This window comes from Melitaea cinxia, chromosome 16, assembly GCF_905220565.1.
Source record: "Melitaea cinxia chromosome 16, ilMelCinx1.1, whole genome shotgun sequence".
In the NCBI taxonomy this organism is placed as follows: domain Eukaryota; kingdom Metazoa; phylum Arthropoda; class Insecta; order Lepidoptera; family Nymphalidae; genus Melitaea; species Melitaea cinxia.
The window spans coordinates 12,389,031-12,409,526 of NC_059409.1; the positions used below are offsets into that span (position 1 = coordinate 12,389,031).

Sequence of the window (20,496 nt, forward strand, 5' to 3'; positions counted from 1 at the left end):
ATTTGATTTAAAATATTTATTTCTTCACCTTATTTTGACCTCAATATCGAAAAAGTACCCTTATTTTCAACTGAAAATTCTCACGTCAAAGTATCAGCTTTTTAAAAAGCGGTGGGATTTTTTTTGTTGAAATCTCAACTTTCTGGTGGAGTAAAAATAATATACCTACATTAATATTGTAAATATTCTCAGAAAATGCAAAGAAATGCTCAGAAAATGAAAACAATATTTAATAAGACATCTACAATATTTTGAGAAAGTTGTAGAATCTTTAAATTATATACGTAGATGCTTTTTATGTCTGGGGTGTCTGGAATTATAATAAGTCCGCCATAAGTCCGCCCATTGTGCTGCTGTCTGTAACTATCCTTAAGCTTTGTTTGTAATGTACACGGAAAAGGAAAAGTGAACAGCCGCTTCTTTTGAAGTCAATAGAATAAAAATAATGTTTTCCAATTGTATGTAAGCCGCTTAATAGCAATAACATACCTACAAAGGAACTAAAATGTATTATTATTTGCTCTGTCATCATTATAAATAGCAGTAGTCGAAGTATTGTAAGCATTTAGTTTCGGTGTGCTGACGAACATAAACGTGTTTAAAATAAAAAAAGGTATCAATCGCCTTTTTTTTCTTAGCTAGCCCTTAAGGTACAGATTAACTAATAAAAAATAGTAGCTAAATAATATTTGCCCTCTATTTTATATAGAGTCTGTAAGAAGTTTCTCAAATTCTCGTAAATGCTACATAATTTTTCTGATTAAACAAACTGTATTTTTTAATAATGGTAAATAATAATTTCGTAATAGGCTGTTTTATTAATTTGTAATGTATTTAAAGGTAATTGTTAAAATTAAGGAAGTGAATGTATGAAAAACTGTCAAAATGTCAAAGATTGTGTTAAAAATCAACGATGTTCAGTATGAAGGTGAGTCTAATTATATTATTTTATAGAAGTGTTATTTTTTTTTACATATAAATTATTTATACACATTTATAATTTTTTTTATACACATTTAAAAGATCGACAAACGCTTCAGATATTCCACCTTTTTTTCTCTTTTTCTGTTTTTAAAAATAAATATTTTAGAAGTTTGCCTTATATATAAATACAATAACATTATGTACATTCCCAAGAATATTGATTGTTTTGGTATAAATAGTAAGTAATAATCGCAGTATTAACACGAGAAGAAACTACGTGGAAAACGTTTCCTTTCTGGGTAATGGTATTCGCATGTAAATCAAAATCCCACAAATGATTCTAAAATTTTCAGAAAATAAATTTAAATTTTTTATTAAAAGTTAAAAAAAAGAATTATGTTAATGATAATGATGTGAGGACTAAGTGGCGCTGTATGTCATGCAAGACTACCAATTTTATGATAAAAGCCGTTTTTTTTTTAAAGTAACTGTGGTATTTCTTGCTCTTTCTTCTCAGCAGAATCTACATTCCGAATCATTGGTAGCTTCACTCTTAAATATAATTGATTATTTAAGACGAATATAATTTTGTTTTCAAAATGACCATAAAAAAGCCCTTTTGTAGCCAGCCATTGGAATATATTAATTTTTGATTTTGGTTTCGTAAGTTATCTTTCGACCTTAATTTTGAATGTTAGAAATTCGGATAAATATTATTATAATTATGAAAACACTCGATTGGTGTTTCAGTTAACGCAAACTGTGGTTTTTTCACAAGTAAAACAAATCGGTGTGTAAGAAGGTTCCTCTTTTTGGCGACTTAAAACAATCGTATTTCTAATTTAATTGTCAGAAAGTGATACAACAACTATTAATAAAATATATATCTACGACTCTACGTATAGAATTACTTTTTATTTAAAAAAAAATACCAGTTACCATACCATTCATTATTTAAATTCAACTTTTTTACCAGTGGATGGAAGTTACGGACCGGATGTAACCTTGAATGAGTTCATCCGAAATGTCGCAGATCTTCGAGGTACTAAAGTGATGTGCCAAGAGGGGGGCTGTGGTGCTTGCATAGTAGCTGTACGCGCCTCGCTGCCACCGACGAACGAAGTTAAATTATTTTCTGTTAACTCTGTAAGTTTATAGGAGTATATTATACACCCAAAAAATATTTTATATTTTTTGAATCTTAATATTGTACACTTCCTATCCTTTGCTATTACATGTATCACAGGACACGATATATTAGTAACCCAAAGGTTATCTGGAAGAAATCGCTCTTCAGCAATAAGATCGCTTTTGTACATATTTGATATTATTTACTGCTCTATTTGTCTGTATTTTAGTGTAAAATAAATAATATTACAATTATTTTTATTATAAAACAGTCTCGCTTGAAATATCTTCGACGTCAACTTTTGATCATTATTTTATTTTAGGAAAAGCGTCCCTAACCGCGTAACGTTTCTAAGATCAGTCAAACAAACAATGAAACTCATTTGTTTAATTTTTATCCTATTATTATTATATTTTTATCATATTGTATATTTGAATTATTATTTCAGTGTCTTGTGTCGGTTTTATCGTGTCAAGGGTGGGAAATATTAACAGTTGAAGGGATAGGGAATAGAACCATTGGTTATCATGAGATTCAGACAAGACTAGCCAAATTTAACGGCACTCAATGCGGATACTGCACACCGGGGTGGATAATGAACATGTACAGGTAATGATAAATCTTCAATGGTAGATGTGGCTAATGGGATCACTTTCAAACCAAAAGGATACTTAAAGACTGATTAGTAAACTATTTATTTTAACTTTAATATTTTGAATTTATTTTTGATTAAATGTAATCATTATAAAATTTATATAAAAATACAAAAGTTATGTCAGATAACTAGACATGTTACTTCTTAAAGCGATTTTCACGGAATCATAAAATATGACAGAATTCAATCTAAACAAATAAAAATAACATTCCAAATTTAAAGTAATTCAAACATAATTCATTTAAAACCAAATAGATCAGAGATGACATCAAAAGTGTATGTATAATCTGAGATTACCAATCAACACACCCCCTTAATCTCAGAAATAAATCATAACACCAGACAAGTACAGAAACCCAAAAAAAATTGAAATTATCAATAAACAAACCACCAATTATGAAACAACAATAACATACTCTCTCTCTCTCAACAAAAACTAAATCAGTAAATTATTTATTTTAACTTAAACATTTTGAATTTATTTTTGATTAAACGTAATCATTACAAAATTTATATAAAAATACAAAAGTTATGTCAGATAACTAGATATGATACTTCTTAAAGCGATTTTCACGGAATCATAAAATATGACACAATTCAATCTAAACAAATAAAAATAACATTCCAAATTTAAAGTAATTCAAACATAATTCATTTAAAACCAAATAGATCAGAGATGACATCAAAATTGTATGTATAATCTGAGATTACCAATCTACAATAAATCTCCATCTAAGTCTACTTTGGTATACTAACGATGCCATGCTAATAGCGCTACCGCGTGCTAGAAAGCGCTTTCTGTTGTTCTGGCGGCCGGCGATTTAATCCCCGCTTACAAGTCGATTGTTTCTGGGTGGTTGTTACTGTACTTTATGTGCTTGATCTCTGATAGTAAATACTACTGAAAGCCGTTGAATATTAGGTGTTTATTAAGTAAGGTTAAGTATGTAACAAAAACAATAATCGAGTCTCAATTACACAATAAACATAATTTATGTATATTGATGCCTATTTTTAGCCGACTTCAAAAAAGGAGGAGGTTACTCAATTCTACCGTTTATATATATATATATATATATATATATATATATATATATATAATATAAAAAAATATTCATTAAAAGTCAAAGTTTTAATGAATAAGATTATTAAAACCTCGAAACTTTTAATGTTGTGTGAGTGTGTGAATTTTAGTCCTTGTGGTTTTCCCCACCGTGCCTCGGAGACCACGTTTAGCTGTCGGTTCCGGTTGTTATCATGTACACCTGATAGCGATCGTTACTTATAGTAGGGAATATATCCACCAAACTGCATTGAAGCAGCATAGTGAATTAAGTTCTGATCCTTCGCCTACTTGAAGAAAGAGTCTTATCTATGCCCAGCAGTGGGATATTACAGGCTGAAGCGAACGTATAAACTTAAAAACTAGTAGACCCATTTCAAAAATTCTTTCACTAATAGAATGCTACACTCTGAGTACCATAGGCTGTTTGGTATAGATATATTTAACATTAGAAAAAATTACGAATCCCTACTAAAAATTCAAAAATGTACCCCAGGAGTAAAAAAAATATCCATTGAATAAATTTAATCGCATGCACTTCGGAAAGTATCGATGATAGAACAAAAAAATATTACACAATATTAATGAACAGATCAATATCTAAAAAAAACTTTCCGATACCATATGTTCAACTATTGTAGTTAGAACACTATATCTACAGTAAGTAGAGTAGTTACTCTTTTACTTTTTAAAAGTTGATAGAAATGCCGACCATAATCAGACCATGTTATCCATACCTTTATGTTTATTTATTTACTAGCTGACTCGGCAAACGTTGTCTTGTCGCTAAACACTATTTAAAAATAGGGGTTGGTGGTAGAAGGGTGAGAATTAAGGGTTGTATGTGTTTTTTCAACGCCAAATCATAATAAAATAAAGAATAAATAATTTATCTAAAAGTTAAAAAAAATTAGGTGTAGACTACCCTTAACATTTAGGAGGTTGAAAAATACATGTTATTCGATTCTCAGACCTATCCAATATGCGCACAAAATTTCATGAGAGTCGATCAAGCCGTTTCGGAGGAGTTTAACTACAAATACCGTGACACGGGAATTTTATACATTAGATTAAACAGACATATCGACACATTATAAGAACATTACGAGTAGAAATTCACAGTTAAACATACTATACAGTATGATTGTACAGTATGATTTGTCTTTTAAGGTGTATACAGCATTTATTCAACAACAGTTAGTTATCACATAGAGTTGATAGGCATGACTTAACAGAAAACAAAAGCACAGTTAAGTCTAAAAACCAATTACAAAACTCCAACAGATAAATAGAGTACTGTTAATTTAACGAATTGTAAACAACCAAACAATTTTTGACAAATTCTTTACAATCAATAGAAAAATCAATATTAATCCTTATCAAAATAAATCATTTAAACTAACAACTTTTTAACTTCGACTAAGAACTTTCTTTTTTCTTTTATTTAATTGTATTCTCTGTAGAGCTTAGTTTGTTTCATCTTATGACTTTCTACTAAGTATGAGTGTATTAAGGAAGAGTGACTCCTTCTGGCACGGGAGCTTATTGCATTCAAAACAAGACGTCAACCTTTGTGTTATTATTGGAAATGTGTTGGTTATTGATGAAATAAACATCTTATTTTTATTATTTTTATTATTTTTTTGTTTTTCTTATTAATTTGAATCCTAGTTTCAAGTATGTATTGTTTCAATACCTGTAAATTACTTTTTGAATTATTCAAATCGTACATTCAATTTAAAATATATTGCGAATTTAAAAATGTCAATTTAAACAAAATACTACAACATAAACGCCGCCACGCCATGGCCGGTGTGGGGATGACGATGTTCGGGAGAGAGGTTTGCACTCTACGTAGCGAGCGCGACCGAATATTTTGACTTTTTTAATAAGAACACATTTTTTATTCCAATTGAAAAGTTATTTTCAGAACTTCTGATATATTATTATATTCAACCTTTACTATTTAATTTTTATTGTATTCTCACACTTTTTAATAAGTATTTATCAAAATATTTTTTAACTTTTTAAATAGCACATTTATTGTTCTATTTCAAAAAATTTCAAAACTGCCAACCTTTCCTAAAAATTAAAAAAATAATCTTAGAGGCTAGAAATAATAACGTGGATAAAAAATTAAAAATATTAAAAGACAACTTAAAAAAATTAGAAATAAAACTTATATTCTTATAATCTTCTTAAAGATACGTTTACTTTACGCTTTTTCCAAAATATTTCAAGCACAAATTTACCCGTGCGAAGCCGGGACGGGGCGCTAGTATATGTATAAATAGAACTGTGACATATCATATAAGCAACCCTTGTAAAACTATTGAGATATGAGAGATTGATTATTACTTGATAAACTATTTGATAGTGTTTTTTGTAAACAATATAAATGAAGTAGATATATATTTTTACAGTCTATACACGTCAAAGAACAAGGAACTAAGTTCTGAAGAAGTCGAAAATTCTTTTGCAAGTAATATATGCAGATGTACCGGATACCGAGCAATAGCAGATGCTTTTAAGAGTTTTGCTACTAATGCTGATAAACGCATATTAGCGAAATTACAAGACATAGAAGATTTAGGAGTATTCAAACCATGCAAAAAGAACTGCACACCAGAGAGTGATTGGTGTGTAATAGAAAATTGTAATAATAAAGCCGTAACTATCAGTGGAAATAGCCATAATTGGTTTAAAGTTTATAATTTACAAGATGTATTTAAGGCGATAGGGCAATCTGAAGATTACAAATTACTTGCTGGAAATACTGGACAAGGTAAAACAATATAGTTGAATAATTATTAGTTACCTAATCTTTGTGAAATACAATGGCGAAAATACTGGAAAATTAAAATTGGTACCTTTGGAATGCCTATACAATTTTGTTAAAAAGCCGAATAAGACAAAAAATTACTCCAATATACCATATTTTTTAAAATAATTAATACAAAATAAAATCATTATTTTATTATTTAGCTCAGTTAAATTTTGTATAGATAACTTAAAATATATTTTATTTTCAGGTGTATATCATGTAACAGAGTACCCAAAGAACGTTATAGATATTTTTCATGTGGCTGAATTAAAGGGATATTCGATAGATGTAAACTTAATATTAGGCGCCGGTATGCCTCTTACGGATATGATGGATGTTTTTAAGTCATTGTCAATTGAAAACGAAGATTTCTCATATTTAAAAGAGTTTTACGATCATATGGACTTGGTTGCGCATATACCAGTAAGGAATGTAAGTTGATTAATTAATTGAATTAATTGAAGAAAAATATTACAAGAATAAGAATGACAAAACTTTTCTTTATTAATGTAATGATTGTTTGTAAAAAAATAGATGAACCCTTGAGAACTCTTAACATATAAATACATATATATTTACATATATATCAGAAGTCGGGATCACTGCGCCAAACGGCTAGTAAAATTGACCAATAATAGTAAAATCAACGGCAAGCCTTTATTAATGAATTTCTAACTAAACTGTCACTAATAAAGTTATTAAAAAAATAATAATTTCAGATTGGAACTATTGGTGGGAACTTATATATGAAGTTTCTTAATAATGAATTTCCCTCCGATCTATTTTTACTTTTCGAAATTGTTGGGGCCATGATAACTATCGGTAAAGTTTCACTTAAATCAAAATTTTTAACACCATGATCCGATATTTTATATTTATTTAACTCCATTCTAATTATATAGCGTCTTCTCCCGATGAGCTGAATACTATAACATTGGTGGACTTCCTTAAATTTGATATGACGGGCAAAATAATCGTAAATGTGATGTTACCGCCACTATCAGCATTGTGTCACGTAAAAACGTTTAAGGTTTGTAAGTCTTCACGTTTTTAAACATTTAGTTTACAGACAATTTTTGTAGTAACTTCAGATCAATATGATTTAACAGATATATTAACAAGTTTTGGCCTATATTTTTATGTATGAGTTAGACACGGACTTCATTGTCATTACGCTAGAATTGAGACTTGAACGTATAATAGTGTCTACAAATGAACAGAAATTGGCTTTATGAGTTTGAAACTTTCAATTATTTTCAGATAATGCCACGATCCCAAAATGCTCATGCCATAATTAATGCGGGTTTTCTTTTTAAATTCAAAAACGATGACAATACCATAGAGAAAGCGACGATAGTTTACGGAAACGTCAATCCAGAATTCATTCACGCTTCAAGCACTGAAGAATTATTAATTGATAAAGATCCTTATGCTGAAGATGTATTAGAATCAGCGCTTAAGAGTTTGCATGCGGAAATTAATCCTGATACAATACCACCAGAGCCATCAGCTGAATATAGAAAAATGTTAGCTGTGTCTCTTTATTACAAGGTATTAATATTTTGCATTAAAGTTTTAAATAAATTCCCTGAATGGGTTCTAGTTAGGGAGCTCTAAATAATATAGTGTTGTAGACCATTTTGTGTTGTTACATGGCCATAATATTTTTTAATCACTCGCTTCAGCCTGTGATTATAGGCCTCTTTCCCCGTGTAAGAGAAGGCTCAGAGCTTAATCCACCACGCTGCTTCAATGCGGGTTAGCGAATTTATATTATCTAAACAAACTTTAGTTTAATTAGAAGGTTACATGAAAAGTACAGTAAAAATTATTTTCTAACCAATATATGCAATTAAGAGCCATTTCACAATTTTACGCTCTGCAAGTTTAGGTAAACTTGGTCGCATCGCGCGAGTCGTACGAGCCGCGCGATCTTTGTGCTAGTACGTATAGTGTGACAACCAAAAGACCATCGTGATCATTTTCTGATGTATAATAAAAATTATAACTATGGTATAAAATGTTTTTTACATAATTAAATTGTTAAAAATTTCAATTATGTTATATAACAACAGTCAATAAATTTAAAATAAAATTAAAAAAATCAATTTTATGAAGCAATTTTTTTAAATTGATTTAGTTTTTTCAGTTTACGAATGAATCTAATATTTACGATATGAATAAAAAAGCATTTAATGACATCGACACCGACAAACATATTAATTAACAAATAACAAGACAAACAGATTGAAATGCCTATTTGTATTGATAGTGTGAGAAAAGAAAATTAAATTATACATTTGTTTACAGAAATTATCATTATATTATTTTACAGTCATTTTCGTAATATGTTTATTTTATTTATATTTTATTATGAAAGTATCAAATGCGTTTTATCCGCTATAACAACAGGCGCTTGGCGCGTGTGAGCGAAAGAGACGGCTGCGCAGAATTTGGCGTGGACCTTACCTCTAAGAGCGCTAGCGCTCGACTGATTTACCGGGCTTGATGCGTGGCAATATATACTATCTTTTTATTATTTAATATAAAATGTATTAAAAATAATTACATCTTTTAATTATTTTTTTTGTATTCCTTAATGATGTAAGTTTACTTTGATGAAGATAGTTCGTTAAAATTTCTTAGTTTTCTAAGAGAAATATCGCTTTTAAAATTGTACTTATTTGGAAAATATTCGTAACTTTAAATTTTTTTTTATCGTTTAATAGAGATACAAATGGAATAAAAATCTATGATAGTGGACAACAAAATTATATTCCACATATTATGATATTTTTTAAAAATGGTTTCAACGTAGAGGTTATTGAAAAGTAGGACTTCAAAGTATACATTGCGACCGTTTACCCAGGGAGGAGGCTGATGAAAAGGTTAATAATTTTATACACATAATATAAATCAAAATTCTGATCTGACTATGGACTACAACAAAGGTTGCTCTATTATATTTCAAGAATATAAATTACATTATTGCATCCAACACTGAGATTAACGACGTCAAAATATTACAATTTCGCGAATTGTTACCGATTTTTGTGAAATGGCTCTTAAATTAAATTCGATTGTCTGTTTCTAATATTAAAATAACCGCTTTATACTAAATGCACATGGATTTATACGCGGTACATACACCAAAATAACATTTTTTACAATTTTTGTCTGTCTGTCTGTCTGTTTGTTCTGGCTAATCTCTGAAACGGCTGGACTAATTTTGACGAGACTTTCACTGGCAGATAACTGATGTAATAAGGAGTAACTTTTATTTTATAAATTTTTTATTTTATAAATCGGCGTGCTGAACAATATCTTTTTTCAATTCCACGCGGACGAAGTCGCGGGCACAGCTAGTAAATTACATATCAAGAAAAGATTGATTTTGTGTTGATTTGAATTATGTCAGATATTTTTACCAAGAATAAACTACCACTGTTGCTTTGATTTGATGTAAATTCTACTTTATATTTAATCCATCGACTTGGTAAAATGTATTGTTACGTAAAATCTATTGGTATTAAATAATGTTGTGTGATTACGGCATTAAAGAATAAAGCCAACCCCTCTCTTCCCGTGCGTGTCGTAAGAGGCGACTAAGAGATTACACAGTTCCATTACTACCTTCGGACTTAAAAAAGCCGACCGATGGCGGGATAATCATCCAACTGCTGGCTTACACTCAACGGCTGAATTACACAGGCTAAAGAATGGCAGCAGCGTCTTCGGTGCGACAAAGCCAGCTTTGCGGTCACCAACCCGCCTGCCCAGCGTGGTGACTATGGGCAAAACACATGAGTTCACGTCATTTTTGGCGTGAACTTGTGGAGACCTATGTCCAGCAGTGGACTGTGGTAGGCTGAAATGATGATGAGGATGATGAGCAAATAATGTATAAAAATCTTGTGTTGCAATGCTTGTTACCGAACTCCTCAAAACGGCTTGACCGATTTTCATGTACAGCTGTAAGGTCAGCTTGTAATATATATTAATTGTTTTGATATATCGCAATCAATGCAGCTTTTTTAAATATTATATTACGCATAAACTTATGTCTATAAAAAAAAATAAGTTAAAAAAACTATTTTATTAAATGTTTATCATTCGACTGTTGAGTATTGAAAATTGTAAAAATCGTTTCATAGAATATTCATATTATCGTTTATTAATAACGTATGTGTTCAAATTAAAAATGTTCTAAATATAAACGGTAAAATAACCGTCTTGCTAAAAATTCATTTAGGCAATACTCAGCTTATGTCCAGAAGGAAAATTAGATGAAAAATATCGTTCTGGTGGGAACGCTATCAAACGGCATTCTTCAAAGGGAACACAAACATATGACACAGATGAAAGTGTTTGGCCGCTGAACAAACCCGTGCCGAAATTGGAGGCACTGGTGCAATGTAGTGGAGAGGGTACCTTTGCGAATGACTTACCGACACAGACAAACGAACTATTTGGTGCCTTTGTCACCGCTGATGTTAATCCTGGCAGTATTATTGCTGGATTCGATACATCAGAGGCTTTTGTAAGTGAATATTAGTACTGTTTAATTTTTTTATAAATATGTTTTTTTTGTTTAATTTTTTAAAATAAAAAATATATATATTTGAGACAAATATATTATCATCATACAGCATTAATGACATTATTACTTTACGTTTTAAAGATATCCTCTGTATCATTTTTTTTAAATAGTTTTTAAAATATATATTTTCCTAGTGCGTACGTCCCGAGACTTACTTCTTACGAGTGTTTATGCTCATAATCATAGAATCTTTTTGCACCCAGCATTACTCAATACGGCTCACGAATTAATATTAAGCCCGACTAGATAATCCATTTTAAACTTATTATAAACAATGTACTTTTCAGAAAATTCCAGGCGTCATAGCATTTTACAGTGCTAAAGATATCCCTGGGAAAAATAACTTCACCCCTTTAAACGACTTTTTAAATTTCGAGGAAGAAATCTTGTGTTCAAAAGAAGTAAAGTTTAACGGTCAAGCTGCAGGGATTATTGTAGCAAATAGAGAAAAAGTCGCAACAAATGCTGCTAAGCTCGTTAAAATTAATTACGAATCAGTTTCTGAAAAGACACCACTTTTATCCATTCAAGATGTTTTAGCATCGACTGAAGAAGAAAGAATATCGACAGACAAGATAGTAGAAGCGACTGATACCGGCAATGATGTTAAAAAAATTATAAGTGATGAAATTGTTTTTGAAACACAATACCATTACTATTTAGAGCCACAGACGTGTGTAGTAAAACCATCAGAAGATGGATTTGAAGTTTATTCATCAACTCAATATCTTGATTTGACAAATGTTGCTGTAGCTCAATGTTTGAATGTTCCCGTAAATAGGTATATTTGTACATTTATGTACTTGCTTGTGTTTATCTTTTAATGCATATTATTTAATAAGTATTTTATAAATGTTTTTGAATTTCGTAATTGAATCAGTGTTTATAAGCAGGAAACGATTTAAATTATAGCACTAAAGAACAACCTATAGGAAAGTAGAAGGTGAATCGTTTGAAAAATATTTTTGTTCATTGGTTCTTACAACATTTTTATTCTTTGACATTGATATCATGATTCAAATAATTGTACGGATTATACGTTGTTTTGATTTTATTTTGTTTGTTGGTCACAAATAAATTTAAAGAAGTTATTTCAGTTATTAATAATTTCTGTTAAGACGGATATTTGACTGGCTATACTGCTAAGTATTTATTTATTGTACTTTTAGCGTCAACATAATCGTTCGTAGAATAGGCGGGGCTTATGGTGGTAAAATTACAAGAGCTTCCCAAATAGCTTGTGCAGCGGCTATAGTATCACAATTGCAAGGAAAACCTTGTCGATTTATCTTACCTCTTCAAACTAATATGAAAATGATTGGAAAACGAGCACCAACATACTGTAAATTTGAGGTTAGTATTAAGAATATGCCCAAGAAAAACTGTTACTGAAACGGGTTACTGTGAAGGGGAGTAAAAGTTTTGACCATAGGTAATATTAGTTAAATTATTTTTAATATCATATTAAAAATCGATCGTTCCAGCGGGGATCGAACCTGCATCTCCGACTGACCGTGTCGGTGCTTTAGCCAATTAAGCTATGGAACGATGTACTCGCTAAATCGAAATTTTTGATATGATGATTTTATATACGGTTTTAAGCGACCGTGGCTCCGTTTATAGTGAGTTATTTATAGAACTCGAAACTATTCAAAACTTCATATTACAATGAAAATCTTTTGACAAGAGACGACACCATGCTATTTTTAATTCGTACGATTTAGTTTTGTGTTACCCACACATTGGGGAATTCTAAACAATTTTAATATCATATCACGGTCACTGCTACAAAACTAAATCGTACAAATTAGTTAAATTGTTACATTTTCTTCAGTTTTTGAAGTGAATGGCAAAGATAAGTAAATTAAGTTTTATATGTAACTCTAGGCTGGTGTAAATGAAACTGGTGAAATACAGTACCTAAAAGTAATGTATTATCAAGACAGTGGTTGCTCTAAAAATGAAACGATGTCTACGACAACAATTCTTCATTTAATCAATTGCTATGATTCAAAGCGATGGCACATAGAAGCTAATAGCGTAATTACTGATACTCCTTCTACAACGTGGTGTAGAGCACCAGGTTTGTTATATGTCCAATAATTCTTAAATTGTTTAGTAGTGTCTCACTATGAATAAAGTTTTATAAACTTGTCCAATAATACTATTCTCAAATTCGTTTAACTAAAGTATATACATTCCATTAATAGCTTCAACCGAAGGCGTTGCAATTATTGAATATATAATGGAAAAAATATCCCAAGAGCTGGGTGAAGATCCTCTAAAAGTTCGTCAATTAAATATGAAAAAGGAAGATAATCCCATCCCAGAACTAATTGAACAACTTAAAAAAGATTCAGACTTTGAGACAAGACAGAGTGAAGTAGAAGATTTTAATAAAAATAATCGTTGGAGAAAACGAGCTCTTAAATTAATGCCAATGACTTACGAACTATTTCACTTAGGACCGTATAATTCGATCGTGTCGATATATCAAGGGGATGGTTCAGTAGTTTTAATTCACGGTGCTACTGAAATGGGTCAAGGTGTTAATACGAAAGTAGCACAAGTATGCGCATATATTTTGGGAATACCATTAGAAAAAGTCAGTGTAAAATCAACCACTAGTTTTACATCACCAAACTCAGTGGCGACTGGAGCCAGCGTTGGCAGTGAATGTGCCTCGTACGCCACTATGAAAGCTTGCGAGATATTAAATGAGCGATTGAAACCTATTAAGGAGAAAATGCCAAATGCCACTTGGGAAGAAATTGTTGTGGATGCGCACAATTCTGGTGTAAACTTACAAGCTACGTACATGTATTCTACTCTGGAACCCGTAAAACCATATGATATTTATGGTATTGTAGCTTTGGAACTAGAAGTAGACATTTTAACTGGTAATCACGATGTAATAAGAGTTGATCTGTTGGAAGACACTGGTCGAAGTTTAAATCCAGAGATTGACGTAGCACAGGTTAATATGATTTAACTTACAGAAATCATTATTTTCTATTTATAGTATATTGTAGTGTAACGGTATACTTATTCACAGATCGAAGGAGCCTTCGTTATGGGCTTAGGATACTGGACCTCGGAGAAAACTGTATACGATAAAATAACAGGCAAATTACTAACTGATCGTACGTGGACATATAAGCCTCCTGGTATAAAGGATATACCAGCTGACTACAGAATTTATTTTCGAAGGAATGGCACAAATGAAAATGGAGTTTTAAAATCAAAAGGTAAATAACAAATTTAAATTATTCATGAATATGGGTTGTCTGGAAGAAATGGCTAATTAGCCATAAGTCCGCCCATTGTACTTCACTGTCTGTAACTATCTTTATGCTTTTTTTGTAATATATTTGTGGTGTACAATAAAGTATAATATAAATAAATAAAATAAATGAATATTTTAATCTAATGAGTACTGTGCGGTCCTTGTGGGTCTCCACACCGTGCCTCGGAGAGCACGTTAAGCCGTGGTTCCGGTTGTTATCACGTACACCTGGTAGCGATCGTCACTCATAGTAGGGAATATATCCGCCAACCCCCATTGAAGCAGCGTGGTGGATTAAGCTCTGATCCTTCTCCTACATGAGGAAAGAGGCCTATGCCCAATAGTGGGATATTACAGGCTGAAGCGTAAGCATGACTTTTGAAACAACCCGTTATTCGGAATAATGTAATACGCGATTTGCATTAAAAAAATTCCTAAATAGAGAAAACAAACTAAATATAATATATAAGAAAATAATTGCGTATTGCAACGTTGGCATTTCCTTTGAATAAAATTTATATATATTTTAAATACGTATTTTGTTTGTTCGTGATTTCAGTTTTTGTTTTTTCATACTTTTACTGTGTTTGCATTCAAAATAAGACTGAAAAATTGTTCATTTTCTCCCTTGTAAAAATTTACAGCATATTTTATCTGCTAATATATTGCGACTACGTCATGTCCAGGCGTTTACAAACCACAAAGTAATTACGCTCTAAACAAACTTGATATTTCTCACTGTAGTATGAAATGTTATATTTACTTAATAGGGTAAAAACAATCTGTCTATCTCAACGGTAATTTTAACAAAGTCATAAGAAATACGTAATAACAATACTAATAAATACCTACTCTTTGCTGTACACCATAAAAGTGATACATACGTAATAATTATTAAAGAAACAAGTATATAATATAAATTACATGATGACACATTAGTTCGTTTTTTAATTAATGTAAACAAATAAAAAAATATTTGTTAATGAATTAAAGCCTTAAAAAGTTACGTATTGTTTTTTTATGTTATTATATATGACATATTTCATTATTAATAATTGAACTATCTAATTGAGTCATTAACCATCAATTATTTAACGATATTTTTTAACCGAGTACCTAATAGTACTAGACCTTCCATAAAGACTAAGTAAGGGGTGACAAATGGGATTTCTCCAGAGACCCGAATCTGAATTTATCGATATCAAAACTTGTTGTATGTTAATTAAAATGTTCGTATCTTTTCCTTTTTCAAAAGTAACACTTATTGAGTTTAAGTTTACAAAGATAAATTACCATGGTCGCTGTAAAGTATTCGAAACGTCAAGCATCTGAAAAACTTAATAAACCGCAAAAAATTACGAAAAAGTTGTTTCATTATATTAAGTGAAATTCGCGTAAACATTAGAAAACAATCTGTTCCACCTTTTTTATTTCATAATACGTAATCTTATTAATATTATTGATCAATTATTTCAGTTATTAGTAGTCTTAGGAAGTCAAAGTAAAGTTAAAAGTGATTGGGTATGCGAATAGGTTGAATACCAATATGATAAAGAAAAAAGTAAAGAATATATTTAATGAAATAAGAGATGGGACGTTTGATTTTTGTATCTAAAAAAATGCTGAAAATTTATATACTTTGTATTATGTATTTGTATAATGTATTTTCATTTATAGCGACGGGAGAACCGGCCTTATGCCTCGCGGCGGTTATCACCCACGCCTTACGAGAAGCGGTCAGATCAGCTCGTTTAGATGCAGGATATGAGGATCAATGGGTCCACATTGGTAATTAAATCTTACAGCAAGTTTTGAAACTTGTCTGAATAGAATATTTTGACAGCTCCTTCGTATAGTTATGCTAATACAAGACCTTACGTTATTGAATATAGATTTTAATATGCTAAAGCTTATTTTGATGTAAATATTTTACATCGTTTAATAATTTTGGCTGTTTGGCTACGGAGGCTATGTGGCTACGGTGTCTGTATGGCTATGGCATTAAGAAATATAGCCACCCCCTCTCTTTCCGTGGGTGTCTTAAGAGGCGACTAAGGGATAACACAGTTCCAATACCACCTCGGAACTTATGATGGCAGGATATCCATCAAACTTTTGGCTTTGAAATACAAATGCCGAAGACGGGCAGCAGTGTCTTAGGTGCGACAAAGCCAGCCCTGTGGTCACCAACCCGCCTGCCCAGCGTGGTGAACATGGGCAACATACATGAGTTCACGCCATTTTTGGCGCGAAATTGTGGAGGCCTATGTCCAGCAGTGGACTGTAATAGGCTGAAATGATGATGAATCAACCTTATGATAATTCTTCTCTATACGTGCACGTATGGCTTAACGTATTTTATATAATTTTTTAAAAAGTAAAAGTAAAGTTAACTAAAAATATATTTTATCAGATTTTATAATAACTAGAATCTTCGCTCGAGAGCCTTTGAGAATATTTATTTTAATATATTGAGGTACCATGTAAAATATATACAGCAATAAAATAAGAAGTGTCGTACGTAATTCATTATTTTTTAAAATTATTGTAGGATAAATAAAGTATTGTTTTTGGGTGATATTTACAAATGACTTTAACGATATATAAATATATGTAAATTATATAATTTCGGACTAAAAAACTCATTTTTATTGTCCTGAACTTTTTATCGAGTTTTTTTTTTCTAACTTTTAACGTTATGTAATTTTGCTTGTCTAAATTATTCTTAAGTTACAACCATGAACTTTCTTTGAACTACAATTTTTAATGTACTTATGTAATTGTTTTTTACGTTTCAGCAAATCCCTGCACCACTGAGAACATATTCATGGCTGTCGAACATAAGTTGGAGCACTTGAAATTGAAATAAATCATCACATTTTTGGCTTAAAAAAATAAACATTGTAGGTACATATTCCTAACCCACATAAACAACATCGAGTTTTGTTACTATCTCAACTTTATTTTTAATATATTACCTGTAGACATATGACTATTTTGAATGAGAAAGTTGAAGTGGCAGTTCGCTGGTCAGCACATGTGTCGCAGGACCGATAGCCCTGGAACAGGTGTGTTCTGGAGACCGCCGTCTCGAGCCGGGACGAGGAAGTGGCGAATGCTAGCGCGACCCCATCTCGCCCCACTCAGGCAGACGACTGTTTTTTATTCAGTGGGAGTCTGACATAACCATATCCTTAAAATCATATCCTTACTACAGGCACACATTTATTCAATCTACTATGTAAGTTTTTTTCTCAACTCCTAAACAGTTAATCAGCCTGAAATTGTATTATTATTGTAAAAAACTGTTTTCTATTACGTAAAAATATTAAATTTGTTGTGTGTTCAATGTTCCATACACATTTAATTTGTTAAACACTATTATTATTCTCCCGCTGTCTCCTCATATTGTACACTTTCTAATTCTAACAACTGCGCTGCTATTATCTAGCGAACTATTATCGCGTTTAATGCTTAAAGGTTATCTGGAAGAAGTTGCTCTTCAGAGATCAGATCGCAAAATAAACTTACATAATTCTATATCAATACTCATAATGATGCGATCTATGAGTTTATTTTCTAAGAACAATAGAATTGATTATAATACAGTTGTTACGGTTCTGTATTCTTCTACTTTCGGTTATAGAACACGTCATAATAGAAGCAGATTCGGAAATGTACAAAAAAAATTGATTTAATAATTGGATGTTATATGATAATCTGCTGTATAGTATGCTTTACAAATAATAATTTATACTTATGAGTACATATAAAATGATACATGTAGCTACTAAAGTATGTTACTAACAATCTGTTGGTCGTCAACCTGGTAATTTATTTAAATTAATGTTAACATAGTATTTAAAAAAAATAAGTTAAAAAAAGGATATTTATTCGACGTTACTTTATAAACTGATTTAAAACTACGCCACGTCAAATAGTGCAATTGTATAGAATATATTTTTAGCGCGTCCAATTCACACTTGACTGATTTTTATAAAAGATAGCATATCTAGTTTCTATATTACTAAACTACGTTTCAGCCTGTAATATCCCACTACTGACCATAGGCCTCTTTCTCCATATAGGAGAAGAATCAGACCTTAATCCAACACGCTGCTCCAATGCGGGTTGGCGGATATATTCCCACTATGGGTAACGATCGCTATCAGGTGTAATTGATATGCGATTACAACTGAGACCGACGGCTTAACGTGCTCTCCGAGACACGGTGGAGAAACTTACAAGGACTGCACAAACACCAAGACCGCGGCAAACATCTGTATGGTCAATACAAATGTTTGTCATGTGCGGGGCTCGAAACCGCAACCGCCAGCGTAACAGCCACAAACCAGTGCTATGATCGTTGCGCCAACGCGTCAGGAATTTGGTTTCAATAATATTTATTATTAACTGTACCTTGCGCGCGTTGCTACGCTTTTTTTTAATTAAGTCGCAGCGACTCAGAAACCTTTCTGGACTTATGCACAACACTTTGCTGAAGATCATGACACAACTGCTTCTTTTTTAAATACTTAAAAATGAAAAATAGTCTATTCGAATTTTTTAAGATAAAGTTTGAGCAACTGTGGTATAAAAAAACGTAGGGGGATCTAGGTGGCCCATAGTTTAAAAAACATGCCTACTTTACGAAGTTTCTTAAATGGTATTTTACTAAAATTTTTTATTGTCAAATTACCGAGTTATTGCTACCTGCCCTATTTTTCTTATAACCAAAACAAATAAAAATAAGAATTTTGTTTTGAAAATCAGTGAAAGTATATTTTAGGGTGGTTGGGGTGTTGTTAATAATTTAAACAAAAATTTCAAATACGTAGTTTTATAATAAACGTTGAAATTGTTTGCCACCTACTCTAATATAGGCTCTGAAAAAATACTCATCAGATGTCGATCAAATTTAAATGGAATCACAAGACAAGCTTCAGGCTTCGATTAAAACAAGATACATCAAAATTATTATAAATAGTAAACTGTTAGACTAGTGGATAATATAATAATATATAATAGCTCACTACTTTGTAGTAAATGTGGCCAAGTACAATCATTTGATCGATATTCACCTAAGTAATTTTACTGGATATCTGATAGATGGCGTCGTGACAAAATATTGAAATGACTACAGGTACTCCTCCTTTTTTGGAAGTCGGTAAAAAATTAATATGGCTGCACGAAGTTCGCAAGGACCTCTGATTTAAGCATGTATGCTATTAAAACAACAAATAGATTTAATTAACACAGATAATATAAACGTGTCCCGCGTCAACCGATTAAAATATAAGATAAACTTAAAACATTAGCGTTTCCAATGACTGTCAACTAAAAACAATTTTAGTTACTCCAAGTTAAGGTCGCCACCAAAACATTTTGATTTCGGTTAAATTTTATCGTCTTGACGAACGAAATAAAGCGTTTAATCTGATCTAAAACTTATTTAATTTTATACCACATTAATAAAACTTAGAATAAATTATTTCACTTACATCTTTGATTGAGTCCGCGAGGTGTGTTCCGAACCAATACAGTTAGTCTAACAATATACCAATAGGTGCGTTACCTCCTACAATTATACGCGTCATGTTAGACGGCAACTCAGGAACCCTTGTACAAGAGCTAGCTGAAAGCTGGTATAGAAAACGAAAAACTAGTACGCCTGTGCTCCGCTGCGGCGCTGCCAGCACTGATATATAAATTGTTGAAAATCGCATCCTAGTGAAAAAAAATTATAATATTCAAGATTAAGTAATCAAATTAAATTACATGACCAGATGTTACGTAATTATGTTACTTATGAAGTAAAACGTATAAATTGCTAATAAAATAAACTCAGGCGACTTTTGGTTTAATGATTTATTTTTCGAATATCGATGGAAACAAAAATTATGATATTACTACGTATATAATCGGTTCTAAGCTTCAAAGCTTCGCTGTGTGGTTACGGCAGTAAAGAATATAGCCACCCCCTCTCTTGCCCTGGGTGTCGTAAGAGGCGACTAA

General features: G+C 31.4%; 1 protein-coding gene across 1 annotated transcript; it reads left to right on the forward strand.

Annotated features, from left to right (window-relative positions):
• The first annotated feature begins 885 nt into the window (after nucleotides 1–885).
• LOC123661049 (indole-3-acetaldehyde oxidase-like) lies at nucleotides 886–17,857 on the forward strand. The gene is made up of 16 exons (XM_045596062.1): nucleotides 886–928; nucleotides 1,901–2,070; nucleotides 2,502–2,662; nucleotides 6,195–6,556; nucleotides 6,804–7,027; nucleotides 7,315–7,417; nucleotides 7,498–7,625; nucleotides 7,856–8,146; nucleotides 10,848–11,135; nucleotides 11,483–11,976; nucleotides 12,365–12,548; nucleotides 13,083–13,278; nucleotides 13,406–14,172; nucleotides 14,251–14,443; nucleotides 16,159–16,269; nucleotides 17,280–17,857. Exons 1-16 carry the CDS (start codon nucleotides 886–888, stop codon nucleotides 17,348–17,350), a joined length of 3,786 nt encoding a protein of 1,261 aa, XP_045452018.1. The 3' UTR covers nucleotides 17,351–17,857.
• Nucleotides 17,858–20,496: the final 2,639 nt, after the last annotated feature.